This window comes from Sycon ciliatum, chromosome 2, assembly GCF_964019385.1.
Source record: "Sycon ciliatum chromosome 2, ocSycCili1.1, whole genome shotgun sequence".
Taxonomy (NCBI): Eukaryota; Metazoa; Porifera; class Calcarea; order Leucosolenida; family Sycettidae; genus Sycon; species Sycon ciliatum.
The window spans coordinates 19,347,742-19,362,534 of NC_088644.1; the positions used below are offsets into that span (position 1 = coordinate 19,347,742).

Genomic DNA, 14,793 nt, shown 5'->3' on the forward strand with positions numbered 1-14,793 from the left:
TTGTATTCACTGGTTATAAAATAGGTTAATTAAGACAAACTCACAAATTGAATACCATCGGTCCCTTGGTGTTCGTCCTAAAGAGGTTCGACTGGATATCATTCATACTCACCAAAATATATGTAAGATTTTATTATCATGGAGTGCCTTGTTTATCTCTCAGTATCAGTACCTCCAACCATAGCCTTGACCCTTTTATCCTCAGGATCAGGGTAGTTGTTGGAACGAGGTGTCGGACTCAGCAATGTATTTGTTTACATTTTAATACATGTATATTGTTCCTCCTTTGCTGTGTTGTTTTAGAAAATCGTGGACTAACAGTTTGAAGTCATTGAACTACTTCCAAAAGTTGTATCGACATCAACAGGATAACGATTTCAGTGCAATATGATGCAGGATGACCTTATCACGATAACCCATGATTATAAACCAAAATATACACAGAATCAACAAAAACATCTGCGACACGCACCTGGCGCATGGCTACATTTCTCAAATAAATCTGATCGAGGGTGGGGAAATCTGAACTATCTGAAAGGCAAGACAAATTTATGACAGAGTCATGAAATTCTGCAACATCAACATGCACAGAATGACCTCCGTATAAAAAAAGTATCACCACCACTACTCACATGTTTCCCCGCAGAAGAACAACATGCATTATGCTAGTGCCATTTTCTGCAAGAAAAGGCTTGCACATCAATGCGTATAATACGGTATTGATATGCTCAAGAGTACATAAACCTCTTGATATGATGTGAAGGCCATCATTCACATAATATTGATATAGGGCATTCCATTGATTGGTGACAGAAAAAACAAAAGAAATTATAGCAATAAAAACTGCTTTATGGCAGTTTTCTAAAAAAGTTATTGTGTTCTAGTCCATGGACCCCGTCTAAAAAGTAAGAAATTAACGAAATGTGATAGCTGAAAATTAAAATTTCACACAAAACCTCACAATAATCACACACAGAATTAAAAGCTACATGTAGAAGACCTTTTCCCCTCGTGATCCTCTTTACTATGCATGCATGTTGCCAATTGTTGGTGCAGTACAAGTTAAAGTTGAAAGCAGCATTTCAAGTGTTGTGATTATTGTGAGGTTTTGTGTGAAATTTTAATTTTCAGCTATCACATTTCGTTAATTTCTTACTTTTTAGACGGGGTCCATGGACTAGAACACAATAACTATTTTAGAAAACTGCCATAAAGCAGTTTTTATTGCTATAATGATAATAGAGAGGTTAAGATGCACGTTATTTCCGACGTGACGCGCAATTTCACGTCAAACTTGGCGTAAAACTCCAAATTTCGACGTGAGCAGCCGGTCACTCGCGTTGATTTTTCGACGTGCGAGCAAACAACGCGAGCTGAACTTTTGCGTCACGTCGGAAATAACGTGCATCTTAACCTCTCTAATAGGGAGGTTTCGCTCTACGGAATTACGTATGAAAATAACGTATGAACTGCACGGAATTTTCATACGTAAAAATCAGAGCTGTTGGGTTTCGCTCTACGTGATTTCTCCACGACTGCTCAACATGCGTTGTGGTTGGAGACGTGTTGGCTGCATGCGCCCACCGCATGCACCATGAACCGAAACCGCGTTTTCCATGATATTTTGCACGTGGTGTACGGTGTGTGTATACCTTGTGTTTCGCGCGGCTTGAATGTTGCCATGCGGAAAATGCGAAAAAATAGTTCAAAAAGTCCTACGGAGGACCCAACGTAGGAAAGAGCTTTCCTACGGAAATCCGTAGAGAGATTTACGTATGAAAGTTGCCCTCGCTCCCCGGCGCGTACGACATACGGATTTTCATACGTAATTACGTAGAGCGAAGCCTCCCTATTACCGGTATGCAAACGAATGATACCAGAGGCAGAGAGTCACTGCTGACCAGCCCTCAGCGTTCACATACTTTTGTACTAAGTCTTACTCCCTGGTAGTATCCTGCTAGCAAGCCCAAGAGTACATACAATGTAGTAAAAATACCGTGGCGATACGGTGACCATGGTAACCCAGGTCGAGCACGGGGGTCCTTCCAAGAGTACTACCTTGAAAACCAGAGTGTGCAGCTCGGATGGGTTGCTGTCACCATGATTACATCATATTTGTGATGTAGTGCGTACAAGCAGGATTCAAGCAGGTCTCTTTCTGCACAACTGCAGCTCAGTTGTACGCACTACGCCATTTCCCGCCTCAGATCTGCACCAAATATGACGTAATCATGGAATTCCGCCGTGACAGACACCCATAGTCGAAAAGGCCACAAGCTGCACACTCTGGTTTTCATGTACTCTTGCCAGTCTTGGTCCTTCACACCAATGGTCTTCGCCGCAAACGGCAAAATCGCTCCAGGAGTGTTCAAGCAATGAAAGAGCTAGCACACAGATAGCCCTTTCCCACAGATGCTAAAATATTCCGCAACTTTTGCTTCAAGTTCGCAACCATGCCAAAACAAGTGAAAGTTGCTGAAATCGCGTCCATATGTTCAGAAAAAGCTCAACACACACACACACACACACACACACACACACACACACACACACACACACATTTAGGCCTTCAGACGCCCGTTGCTGGAAGTGATGAGAGCGATGCTATAGCAGAAATCAGAGCATCTTGTGCGGCCATTGCCCAATGAAACAACTGGCGAAAGTAAACGTATGCACACACACGCACTCATGCTCGCGCACGTACGCACACACACACACACACACACACACACACACACACACACACACACACACACACACACACACACACACACACACACACACACACACACAAATCCACTAGAGCAGGATCAGATGATATGTGTGAGTTATCTGTCCAGCAGTTGTGCATATCACGAACCAAACAGAAACGTTCCAGGCCGTTCAAATCAGTGCTCAATGCTCAAAGGCCAGAGCTAGTTATAAGAAGTAGAGGATGAAATAAAGTTCGCAACGACTCTGACTTTCATGCCGCTAGGTGATCATCAGAATGATGATCTTGAGTATCACGCGGATCTCTCTCTCTCTCTCCCCCCCCCCCCCCCCCCCCCCCCCCCGCCCTCCAATCCACAGAATCATGAAAATGGTATTGCTCAAGTCTAAAGTTGATTTGATCAAGATGAAGGTCAAGATGAATAGAACGGTGTCGGCATGATTTTGGCTCTCGCCATTGTCACTGGAATAGCATGTTGCGTCTCAGCTTCTGCTGATCAGCATGCATGCCTCTACCGAAAAGAAATCAGCTCAATATCGTGGCTACAGATAAGCTGCCTACTGCCCCGGTTGGCTGCCCGCACCGATCCGCCGAAACACAAGATGCCGTCGTCGACAGCCAGGAGGTTAACAAAGCAACATTGCGACTGCAGTGCTGCCACCTCCACCCAGGCACTGTTGACGGCATCGTACACCATGACGGCACCCACGATCTCGCCGTCCAGGGATACACCTCCCACTACGAGAAGGGTATCGTTGATGACCATGGGACAGCAGGCTCGATACGGCACGCGTTCGATCTTGGAAACACTCCAGCCGGGACAAGCTGGAAGTCTTTCCGCATCTTCCTCTTCGTCTCGGCCGTTTTCGGCCACGCAGAGATGCGTGCCGGTCGAGCTTCCGAGGTGCACTGTCATGGGGTGTTCTTCAGTGGTTGTGGCGTGGCCTGTGTTTGCTGAGCTGTCACTACACACATGAACGGGGTGTAGATCAGTGGTTGCGTCGTGAGTCATGCTTGCTGAGTCATCACTACACACATGAATGTGGTGTAGATCAGTGGTTACGTCATGGTTCATGCTGGCTGACTCGTCACTACACACAGGAATGGGGTGTAGATCAGTGGTTACGTCATGGTTCATGCTGGCTGACTCGTCACTACACACATAAACGGGGTGTAGATCAGTGGTTGCGTCGTGGGTCATGCTGGCTGACTCGTCACTACACACAGGAATGGGGTGTAGATCAGTGGTTACGTCATGGTTCATGCTGGCTGACTCGTCACTACACACATAAACGGGGTGTAGATCAGTGGTTACGTCATGGTTCATGCTGGATGACTCGTCACTACACACAGGAATGGGGTGTAGATCAGTGGTTACGTCATGGTTCATGCTTGCTGAGTCATCACTACACACTGTCATGGGGTGTACATCAGTGGATACGTCGTGGCTGGTGCTGGCCGACACAGGAATGGGGTGTCGAGCGACGTGTTTGAAGCTCGGTGAGCCTGCGCATTGCACTGGAATACTGCGGTCTTCAGTGGAGACATAGTGGGCGGTGCGGTATGATTCCCCAATCGACACTTGAACGGAGTGTGCCACAGTGGATAAGTCGCGTTCGACACTTGCTGAGCCTTCACAGCGCGCTAAACGGGGACTGTCCAGTACGCTAGCGTTCACAGCCTGGCTGCTCCTCCATGATTCTTCACTGGACTCCGGACTGCTGCGTTCTTCATCGGATATAGGGATTGGCTGAGACGCTGCGCCATCCGTGCATGCTCTGGAAAAGAGTAACTCAGCTCCTTCTGCTGCAGCTGTTGCCGCCTGCTCCGTTTGTGGACGGAGTGTTTGCAAGTCTGTGCACTGTACGCTTGCTATGAGCGTCACTTCAGCTTCTTCTGCCACATCAGCTGTAGTTACCTGCTCCAGTTGTGCATCGCTGAGCGTCTGAATGGTCGCTATAGGAATGGCGAATACCGGCGTGCAGTTGAAGTGTTGCGGCCGGTCGTAGCCGATAATGCAAAGACTGTCGTCATACTCAACAAGGCAACCTCGCTTCACGGTGGTCGGCAGCAGAGGCAGCGAGAACCAGTCTTTGGCTTGGCCATCTCCGCAGGTCAGTTCAACGCACTCGACGGAATTTGCCGCTTGGTGAGTCGGTGTTGGTTGCCCTTCACGCTCATGGCCACCGGCCACCACAACCCAGTTCCGTATGAGAGCGGAGCCGAAATTGTAGCGCTCATGCCTGAACCGTATAACAAGTTGCCATCTAGTTTGTGACTGACACTGTGTGTTGAAGCTCCAGATCTCCGGCCGAGGACTCTTCCTCGCTTGGATGCTCGAAGAACTCGTCCTCTCCACACACCTGGTGACGATGCAGTAGAGGTAGTCGCCAAACGAGTGCGTGTGAACGCGACTCGTCCAGGTGCCGCTGCCACGCTCGGGCAGCGGAAAACGCTCCCAGCTGGCCGGAGACGGGTTCCCTACGGGCGCCCTGAGCAAGACGGTTTGCCTGCTGTCAGCTACCTTCCACAGCGCGCTGCGGTAGATGTAACCATGGTGTATGCAGGGTGTGCCCGACGCCAGGCTCACCTGTGGTGGCAGCTTACCGACGACTGACACATGAGCCTACAGAACAGGGAGGAGAATGAAAAACATCACAAAGACGTTGGGCTTACGTGACAGAAATCGACCGCTAGCTGCTAGAGTCCGGTATACTAGTACACGACACAGCGAATGTACGCAAACAGGCAGCGTCTGGCATACGCCACCCAGAGAGATTGTACATTGCGGATGCCAGCGATGGGTATACATGATGAAGTACCCCCAGTCCCTCTATCAGCCACGGCTATCTGTACTCCTGCCATCGCTCGGCCGCCAGCCATGCAATGGTCATAAACGAGTGAGTGTGAAGTCAGTCCTGGCGCACGGTCACCTGCACCTGTCCCGCCTGAGCGGGTCCAGTTGGTCAGGTCATCACCAGACCAACTTGATGGCCACCAACACACAGTGTAATATTGTCGACTGCTGAGGAGGTCATGTGTAAAAAAGTAAATTATCGTGTCCGTTCCCGAAGGGAACTCACGACGGCCGCTAACACCCGGTAAACCCTAGCGGCAGATGCAGCGCCTAACGGTGGGGGTGCGTGGATAAGTCTCACAACCACTGGCACAAGTGCAGGAGGTCATGTGTACCTACTACTGTATAATTATAAATTATAATGCACAACGTATGAAAAGCTAGGGTATGGCAAATCAAATCAAATCAAAACTTATTCCTACGGTCCTACCTTAACGATGCATGTGCGTAAAGCGATGTACACAATTTTTTGGGACTTTTGTATAAAAATGTTTCACGATCACCAATTTATAAGAATTTCAGAATCATACTACACTGAAGTGCCGATTATCCGCACAGTATAAGCCGCACCCAGATTTTTAGTCACGAAACACAGACGTCCACCCCGTTTACCGCCGTTAGTTTAACCACCGCAGTACACGCCACACTGACTTTTTCAGCGGTGATGTACTGCAATGTCTGAAGTGCGGCTTATACTCCGGAAAATACGGCACAGTAAAACTTGTCAAGGCCACCACCTGTCCCAGAGGACCACAACGATTAGGACAAACGGATGGTATTTCCAGTCAACTGACCCTGGACAAGGGCGACCACCTGTCCCAGACCAGAAGACCGCAACAACTAGGACCATGGGATGCTATCTCCAGTCAAATGGTCAGGGATAAGAAGATCACCTTTAAACGGCGACCACACGTGTAAGTTTTCTTCCATTCTACGTAGGCATGTGCACTTTCATAAAAAAATAAAATAAAACGAGAGATCTTGGAAGCTCAGGGCACTACGCTATGCTTTTTTTGCCTTGATGACCTAGACAAAAAAAATAGGGATGTTATAAATTCTTTAAAAAATTCCTTTTTTTAAAGACATAACCTGGGATTCGAACCCGCACTATCGCGCGCCCTGCCTGCATCCCCGATACACTTCGCATACATACTAATTCTTCCAAGTTGCTTCACATTGTGATCTTCCATTTGAAAGCCCTATTTGAATATGCATTGTGGCCAGCCGTCTTTGATGGTACGGTACGGTAGGGATAGGAAAGGGACAGGTACGATCGAGGGTAATACGACACCGTCTCCCGTACCGTACCGTACCATCAAACACAGCTGGCCACATACAGCTGCCCGCAATATTCAAATAGGGCTTTCAAACGCAAGATCATAACGTGAAGCAACTTGGAAGAATGGGTATGAATGCGAAGTGTATGGGGGAATGCATGTAGGGCGATAGTGCGGGTTCGAATCCCAGGATATGCCTGAAAAAAATAGGAGAATTGAAAAAAAATTTATAACATCAGGGGCATGCTCGGGCCCCCAACAGGGTACACGGGAGCCGAGGGGAGCCCCCCCCCCCCCCGGCAATTTTCTGCAATTCGTTTGCAACCTTTCTTGAATTTTAGAGCGTATTTGCATACATTACAATTGCAATTACCCAGATTGAATATTTTTGCGGGGTGCACGTGCCCCCCCCCCCCCCCCCCCCCGTGCCCATCGCCGAGCACGCGTCCGTAACATCCCTATGCTTTTTTTGCCGTCAGATACGGAATAGCGCCAGGCGTGACACAAACAAACAAACAAACACACAAATACCAAATTAAAGCTGTGTGGACCCTGGCTAGCGCCAGACGTTACTGAAGTAACGTCTTCTGCATAGCTACGGGAATGAAATAAAAAGTTCCCTTCAACAGTCGTGCACAATTTTAACTCGGATACTGAGCCGGTAAAAAATGTAAAAAAGAGAAGAAAACACATGAGAATGAGTTGCTGAATGTCTCAGTAGCCTGTCAGTTTCGTGCCCTATTATCGCACGTTCTGACTCTTTATCATCTTGTTACAGTCGTGGATAGTTGCTGCATAACTCGTTCTCATGTGTTTTCTTCACTTTTTTTACAACAGTCGTCTTCGACATTTTACATTGTACTAGTAAGTAGTAAAATGTGGCTTGTGAGCAGCAATGGTGAAAAGCAGTGATTGAGTGTGAGCCAGTGTTGCTCACAAACCACATTTTACTTACGAAGCTGCGTGATGCGTCCTACAAGATTTTAACTAGTAATAGAGTTTTTTTTTAATAGTGTACCTTGAGGAAAGGTTTGATCAATCGTTTTCCAGCCACTTCCAGTTGACCATCTCTCCTTAGCACCTTCCTCTGCAGCTCCTCGACGTTCTGCTCCAGGGTGGCGACCGTATCGGAGACGTGTTCATTGACATCCGACCAGGTTTCTCCCGCTCCGTGTTCACCAGTGGCCAGCTGCCGGAACACCCCGCCATGTGCAATGGCATGCTGTAACAGCGCACACCACAATTCAGGTATGACATACAAGGCGTGAATCGGGGGCACCAACAGAACAATAAAATAGGAAACTACCGAAATCTGAAGCTCTACATAAACTGCGCTATTAGGGAGGTTTCGCTCTACGGAATTACGTATGAAAACAACGTAGGAACTGAAAGTAATTTTCATACGTAAAAATCAGAGCTGCTGGGTTTCGCTCTACGTGATTTCTCCACCACTGCTAAATGCTGCTTTGGAAACGTGTTGGCTGAATGCGCCCATCCAAATGCGAAATATATTTCAAAAAGTGCTACGGAGGACCCAACGTAGGAAAGAGCTTTCCTACGGAAATCCGTAGAGAGATTTACGTATGAAAGTTGTCCTCGCTCCCCGGCGCGTATGACATACGGATTTTCAAACGTAATTACGTAGAGCGAAACCTCCCTATTTGTTCCTGTGGGTGGCCATAATTTCTGCTGCATGTGTGAAACCATCATTCACAAAGGTTTTGTTGAGGTGTCACGAACAAATTCTAGAACAAAAGGATTTTTGGTTACCGTAGAATCCCGCGGATAAGCCCATGTTCGCGCGTAAGCCCAGGGTAGTACGAATATCACAAAGCTTCGTCGTACAAGCCCAAGGGCCTAGGTCATACCAAGAGTCCATAAATTATGGACTCTTGATTATGTACGTAGAACATGTAGTTTTTTTTGGTTTTTGTACATTTCAACACAATCATCGGTTGTTTTTGTTTGCACAGTGGTTTTCAGCAATGTGCTTCTCACTTTCTTGGTACTTTTCAATAGCACACTTTTGGTGTCGGCATATAAGCCCATGCCCGCGTATAAGCCTACCGAAATGTCCTTGTGAAACAGATAGGCCCATGGGCTTATCCGCGGGATTCTACGGCGATGGGTTCGCCCCTTGGTCCAGTATTTGCAACGCGTCTGTCAGTTCCTGTGAGTCGAAAATTGATGATTCATTGTGGCCTGACCACTATGTACCGTATTTTCCGGGGTATAAGCCGCACCGGGGTATAAGCCGCACCGGGGTATAAGCCGCACCCCCCTTTTTTAGGCAAAATATTGACTAAAAGTTGGTATTCGGAGTATAAGCCGCACCCACAAACCAAGATTTTTCACACTCATTGACAAATGGCCTTTCTACAAATTTATTATGGTTATGGAGCTAAATACCATGTTAGATCAGATTATGAAGTGTTCGTGCACCACAGGTTGCTGCAGAGATGTTGGTGTATTGCTGTGTCGACTACAGATCACTCCATGTCATCTGCACTATCTTCAGTCTGGCTGCCACTGATGCACTAAAACTAGTAAAAGTGCCGGGATAGCAACACAGGCGCGAAGCTGAGTCGAATGACATGTCACATGACGTCAGCATGCATACTGATGTACATGTATGCTAAGCATTCATTCGCGCAAGCATGTTCGGTGTATAAGCCGCAGGGGCGATTTTGGTCCGATTTTTAGCGAAAAAAGTGCGGCTTATACCCCGGAAAATACGGTATGTTTCGTTGACGACTCATTCACTTTTTTTTACTAAGTACACAAACCGTCAGAAGGGGAAAAGACAAGACATTATACAACAAAACAGCAGAGAGAGTAGGGGCTGCAAAGCAAGCCTGTGCTGGTGAGGCAAGCCCACAACACCGACCTATGGTCTCGGCGTTAACGCGGGCTTGCGCACCATAACCTAAAAAAAGGGGTGATTTAGTGCGATTAAAGACAAGAGAAGGTGAGGTAGACTGGTTGAGAGGACAGAGAGAAGGAGAGAGAGAGAGAGAGAGAGAGAGAGAGAGAGAGAGAGAGAGAGAGAGGAGAGAGAGAGAGAGAGAGAGAGAGAGAGAGAGAGAGAGAGAGAGAGAGAGAGAGAGAGAGAGAGAGAGAGAGAGAGAGAGAGAGAGAGAGAGAGAGAGAGAGAGAGAGAGAGAGAGAGAGAGAAGAGAGAGAGAGAGAGAGAGAGAGAGAGAGAGAGAGAGAGAGAGAGAGAGAGAGAGAGAGAGAGAGAGAGAGAGAGAGAGAGAGAGAGAGAGAGAGAGAGAGAACTACATACTATCCACTACACTTCCAACTCGCAACACACAAAGTTCTCTGCTACACCGCGTACAGCGATTGGTTCCAAATTTTCACCCAAGAGGGTATCATCAGGGATATAGGAGAAGATACAAAGATGGCTAATATAACCCAGTACAGGTCCTCCCTCGTTATAACGAATCCGGTTAGTACATACACCCTGTTAGTAAATAGAAATCTGAAATCCCCTGGCGAAACGTGGTCTATACAACTGTTTACACGTCCGGTTACAACATAACTCGTTAGTACATCAAATTCGTTATAACGACCCTTTGCTCAGGTCCCCGGAGTGCCAAACCCTCAGTATAAGATAATATTGACCTTCCAGGATCAAGGCCAAAACATGCAGGATAAAGCAGAAAAACGCAAAGTATTCTATCTGTGTATTCGTCTACATGTACAGTGTACTGTATAGCAGGAAAGTTTCGGACGGAATTTATTTTCGTACGATTTCGTACACGGCCTCTTTTGTACTAAAATTAATTCCGTACTAAAATTTGTTCATGTGAAATTATGTACACTATATGCGTACTGCATGCAAACACGTGTATTTAGCATGCAGCACTGTACGAAAATATAATCCGTACGAAAGGTCGAAATTTGGCTTTGTCCGAAAATATTTCCGTCCGAAAATTTCCTGCTATACAGTATATGGACGATGTTTTGCATCCAAGGAAGAGCTATGTTGGAGATTTTTAATTATCTTATAACGAGTTGAAGCGTCGAAAATTTATGTTGTATCTAAAGTAGCCCAGGTAAGTACGAATTACTTCAGTAGTGCCTATTTCACCTGAATTAGTGCCTATTTCACCTGAATTAGTGCCTATTTCACCTGAATTAGTCCCTATTTCACCTTTAGCTGCAGGTCCTGTTACAAGATGAGTCTCGTTATAAGATAACTTTTTCGATGGCCCTGAGATTGTCTACTAACGAGGGAGGACCTGTACACGGATAGAATCCAAACTGCTCTTATGCAACAAGTCAGGAGAACCTGTACACGGATAGAATCCAAACTGTTCTTATGCAACAAGTCACAAGCTAGCGCTAGACCATTATAGTACCCTGGTTCGAGAGTTGTGACTGATGATTTTTTCTTTCTTTCGTGTCTGGCTTGCAAGTGTTGAGTTTCGGAGAGACAAGAGCAGTGCGAGGCATTTGGTCTCTAACTCCCACTGATCATATTAATTTTGACTGAAAATCGGTTGCAGGCAAAAATTTGTTTTGCAAGGTTCAGTGTGACAGTGTATACAGGCAGCAGCAGTACAGGCCGAAAATTTGCTGCAGCCCTGGGAGGCAGAAATATGAAGGGGCTGAACATTTGTAGACTTAGGCGAGACCAAAATAAAATCGAGATTCCCGGGCAGGACCCATGTGAAATTGGTGCGGGCGGGCGAATTTTTTATTTTTTTTTATTTTTTCCAATGTGTGTATGCATGCCATGCTGAACTTTTTTTTACAGTATTTTCCTGTAATTTTTATTAACTTTTCTTTGCAGAAAACAGGTACGCGATTTACCCATTCATTTTTTCTGTATTTCGGCCAACAATGACCCTGATCTGTACATCAGGGAGTCGTACAAGCCCGGGTTTGTGTGGCTCCACGTCACAAATCTACTCACATGATCAGTACTGTACATGTATATGAACTGTTAAAAAAATACATATAAAAATAAAAAAATTAGCTTTGGCTCGATTTTGGTGCGGGAGGGCCCGGGAATCTCTATTTTTTTGGTCTCGCCTTACAGTAGTTTGTAGCAACCTAAGTGTTCTGAGTGCACAATTGATGCCATTTACTGCTATTCTAAAGATAGATCATCAAGGTCTCACACCCCTGGTCAAAAGCGACAATGTCTTTTTTTTGTGTTTTTTTTACTTTTGAGGTTCTGCAAATCATGCCATGGTGGCGAGTCAGCAGAAACCACTATGGTGCGTTTCAAAAGTCCAGACCTCTGGTTTTAAATTACCGCGTTAGGCCAGCATCCATACCACATAAATTCGTGATCACTTTGTGCACAAATTTCTAACATTGGGCGTTTTTTATCCAATCACTTAAAAATTTATCTGAGAAAAATGCGTGAGCTGCCCGAGCAATTCCGAAGAAATTTCTCAAAAAGCTCTAGCCAAATTTGAATTATTCGAAAAAGTCTAGAGGTCTATCCATTTCAAACGCACTATAATGCTCGCTGTGAATACAGTGTGAGTCGCCGCGAGTGGTGAGTCGCTAGTGCGTCACTGTGAAGCGAGTTTCCCAACTGATACAAACGTTGCACAGTCACTGGACAATGCGTGCTCGTACGAAACTGCACCCACGAATGAGAGAAAATGCGCCTGACAAATAGCCAAAAACAGCAATGTATTCGCACGCCGTGGCCAGATTTAGAACACGACACACGTGTATCAATATGCGGCATTAGAATTCAGAACACTGCACATCGATCTCACGGCAGAGACGAAATAGACGTTGCTGTTCTAAAGTGCCACTTGGGTCGACCCTCAAAACGGTAAGTGAAACGTTCACGGCCATGCGTCATCGTCCGCAGGGTCATATAACATCAACCATCTACACAAGCATCCCATTCTTAGGCCTAATTTCTTTTTTTGAATGTCATCGCACACAAAGACAAGGGAGAACTTGCATTTTTCTGGTCTACAGAGTACGCGCGTACTAGCCGATGCACACTGGGAATGAGAACACAAACTGTGACGCGTAAATCGGCCAGTGCGCGTACTCTGACGACTAGATAACTACAGCGCAGACGATCTCATGACGTTCACATGATGCTCACACAAACGTGGGGACAGAACTTACTGGGCTGTGAGAGTGCCGGCTGCTTTCATCCTCCAGCTTAATAAGTTGCTCCATCAGGTGGCGGGCAGTGTATCTTTTATCTGGCTCATAATGCACACAGTCAGATATGATGCGGGCCAGAGGGTGCTGGCCGAGGTCTTCCAGTTCCCGGTTGAAGCGCTCCGCCCAGGATGGCTGTGCGGCCGGACGATATCGGACGCACATGGCCAGCATGCTGGCACCCAACGCGTACACGTCGGCGTGGCTGCCGTACATTGCGCGGGGGCGATCGCCACGGCGCTCGGTTCTCAACATGACCTCCGGCGCCGTGTATACGTCGTCGAGAGTACTGGCCGCCATCTCGGCACTGTGCGCGCCTATCGCTATGAAACTACTCGTTCCAAAGTCGCCCAGTTTCGCGGCCCAGAAAGTTCGGCAGTGGTGCTCTCCGCTACCACCACTGCATTCGCATGTTTGACCGGTGGGCACAGCGGATAGCAGTATATTACTGGGCTCCACGTTACGATGCAATATGTGCCGGCAGTGCAAGAAGCTCAGTGCGGAGGAAACGTGACGCGCAATCTGAACTTGCTCGTCGTGCCGCAGCGCCGGTGCGACTGCATAGCGCCGCTGCAGAGTGGTCTTTAACCTTTCCATGACAATGCCCGGCACGTAGAGTGTCTCCGGATCTTCTGACTGTATATGAAGGCCAGCAATCACAGCCCTGGGAAGGATGACTGTCCCCCAATACTGGACAATGAATGGGTGCCGAATCATGGACATTGCCTGCACTTCCTCCTCAAGCGCGTCCCAACAGTTGCTCTTTTCGTAGATTGGCCTGCTTTCTAGATTCCTTCCAACTTTTACAGCCACTGGTATACCGTCCCAATGTCCTGAATAGACGTCAGCAAAGGAGCCCTCGCCCAGCAGCTCGTTGGAAATGTGCATATTCTTGGTCAGGTCGGGTATTCCAGCACGCTGCAGCGTGTCCTGCCTCATCGATTGGAGAGACGCATCCCGAGCAACGATAGTGTTGGTCTTAGTGCCTCTAGCGGTGTGCCTCGAGTAGCGTTCTAGCGAACGCGGGTTGTTTGACGACCCGCTCATGGTCTCCATCGCGACTGTCGGTTCGCTTACACCTGATGTGCCTGCTATTGTTCTTTTTGTCGACGTGGACGAAATCGCGTACTCCATTTCAATCTCATGGCGCTGACTGTCATTGTCAGGTGCCGCGGCATACGTAGTTGAGACAATATTAGGCCCTAGAGTCCCAGACAGAGCTGAAACATTGCTGGTAGAAAGCTCCCTGGGTAAAGGCATCGAGCTTTGTTCTCTGGACTTCACCCACAATGAACAGATAAATGAATAGCATAGCTAGCCGGTCAGGGAAGAGGTAAACTGCCGGATAATAATTTTAAATAATAAAAAATGCACAATGCATGGCAAAATGAATGAAAATGATCGGTTTTCCCAAAAATACAAAAAAATACAAAACTGCAGTGCGTAGACGCGGGTGCTCGAATCAGAAACGATTTGACAGGTGTGCAATTTCTCATCTGTAAATCTCAACAATGGCAGAATATACTTTTGGAGAGGCGATGGAACAGGGAAGAGAGTCTGGCTTGACCCACCCAGCAGGAATTCAGAACCTGGGTGCGCTACAACACAAGCTACAGACGCAGTAAAATTGTCGTATTTCCTTCGGATTTTTTATTTGAAAATTGGGTGCTCGAATCAGAAACAGCGAACTCGTCAGATCGTCTCCGATTCAAGCACACGGGTCTGCCATCGTCTACGCTTGGTGTGGCAGTTGAGGGCAGGGAGTAGTAACTTACTACTTCATTTTTGAGAGC

General features: G+C 47.0%; 1 protein-coding gene across 1 annotated transcript; it reads right to left on the reverse strand.

Moving 5' to 3' along the window:
• Positions 1 to 3,055: 3,055 nt before the first annotated feature.
• On the reverse strand, positions 3,056 to 14,326 carry LOC135809063 (uncharacterized). The gene is made up of 3 exons (XM_065322323.1): positions 12,962 to 14,326; positions 7,866 to 8,069; positions 3,056 to 5,339 (listed from the first exon to the last, which is right to left on the reverse strand). Exons 1-3 carry the CDS (start codon positions 14,258 to 14,260, stop codon positions 3,225 to 3,227), a joined length of 3,618 nt encoding a protein of 1,205 aa, XP_065178395.1. The 5' UTR covers positions 14,261 to 14,326; the 3' UTR covers positions 3,056 to 3,224.
• Positions 14,327 to 14,793: the final 467 nt, after the last annotated feature.

Bases quoted from the DNA above. Each gene is read 5' to 3' on its own strand.
- LOC135809063 (XM_065322323.1), bottom strand. From the start codon at position 14,260: ATGCCTTTACCCAGGGAGCTTTCTACCAGCAATGTTTCAGCTCTGTCT. The intron at 8,070-12,961 runs GTAAGTTCTGTC...GCGCTGTTACAG, and splicing joins GCCGGCACTCTCACAGCCCA to CATGCCATTGCACATGGCGG. The intron at 5,340-7,865 runs GTACACTATTAA...CCTGTTCTGTAG, and splicing joins TGATCAAACCTTTCCTCAAG to GCTCATGTGTCAGTCGTCGG.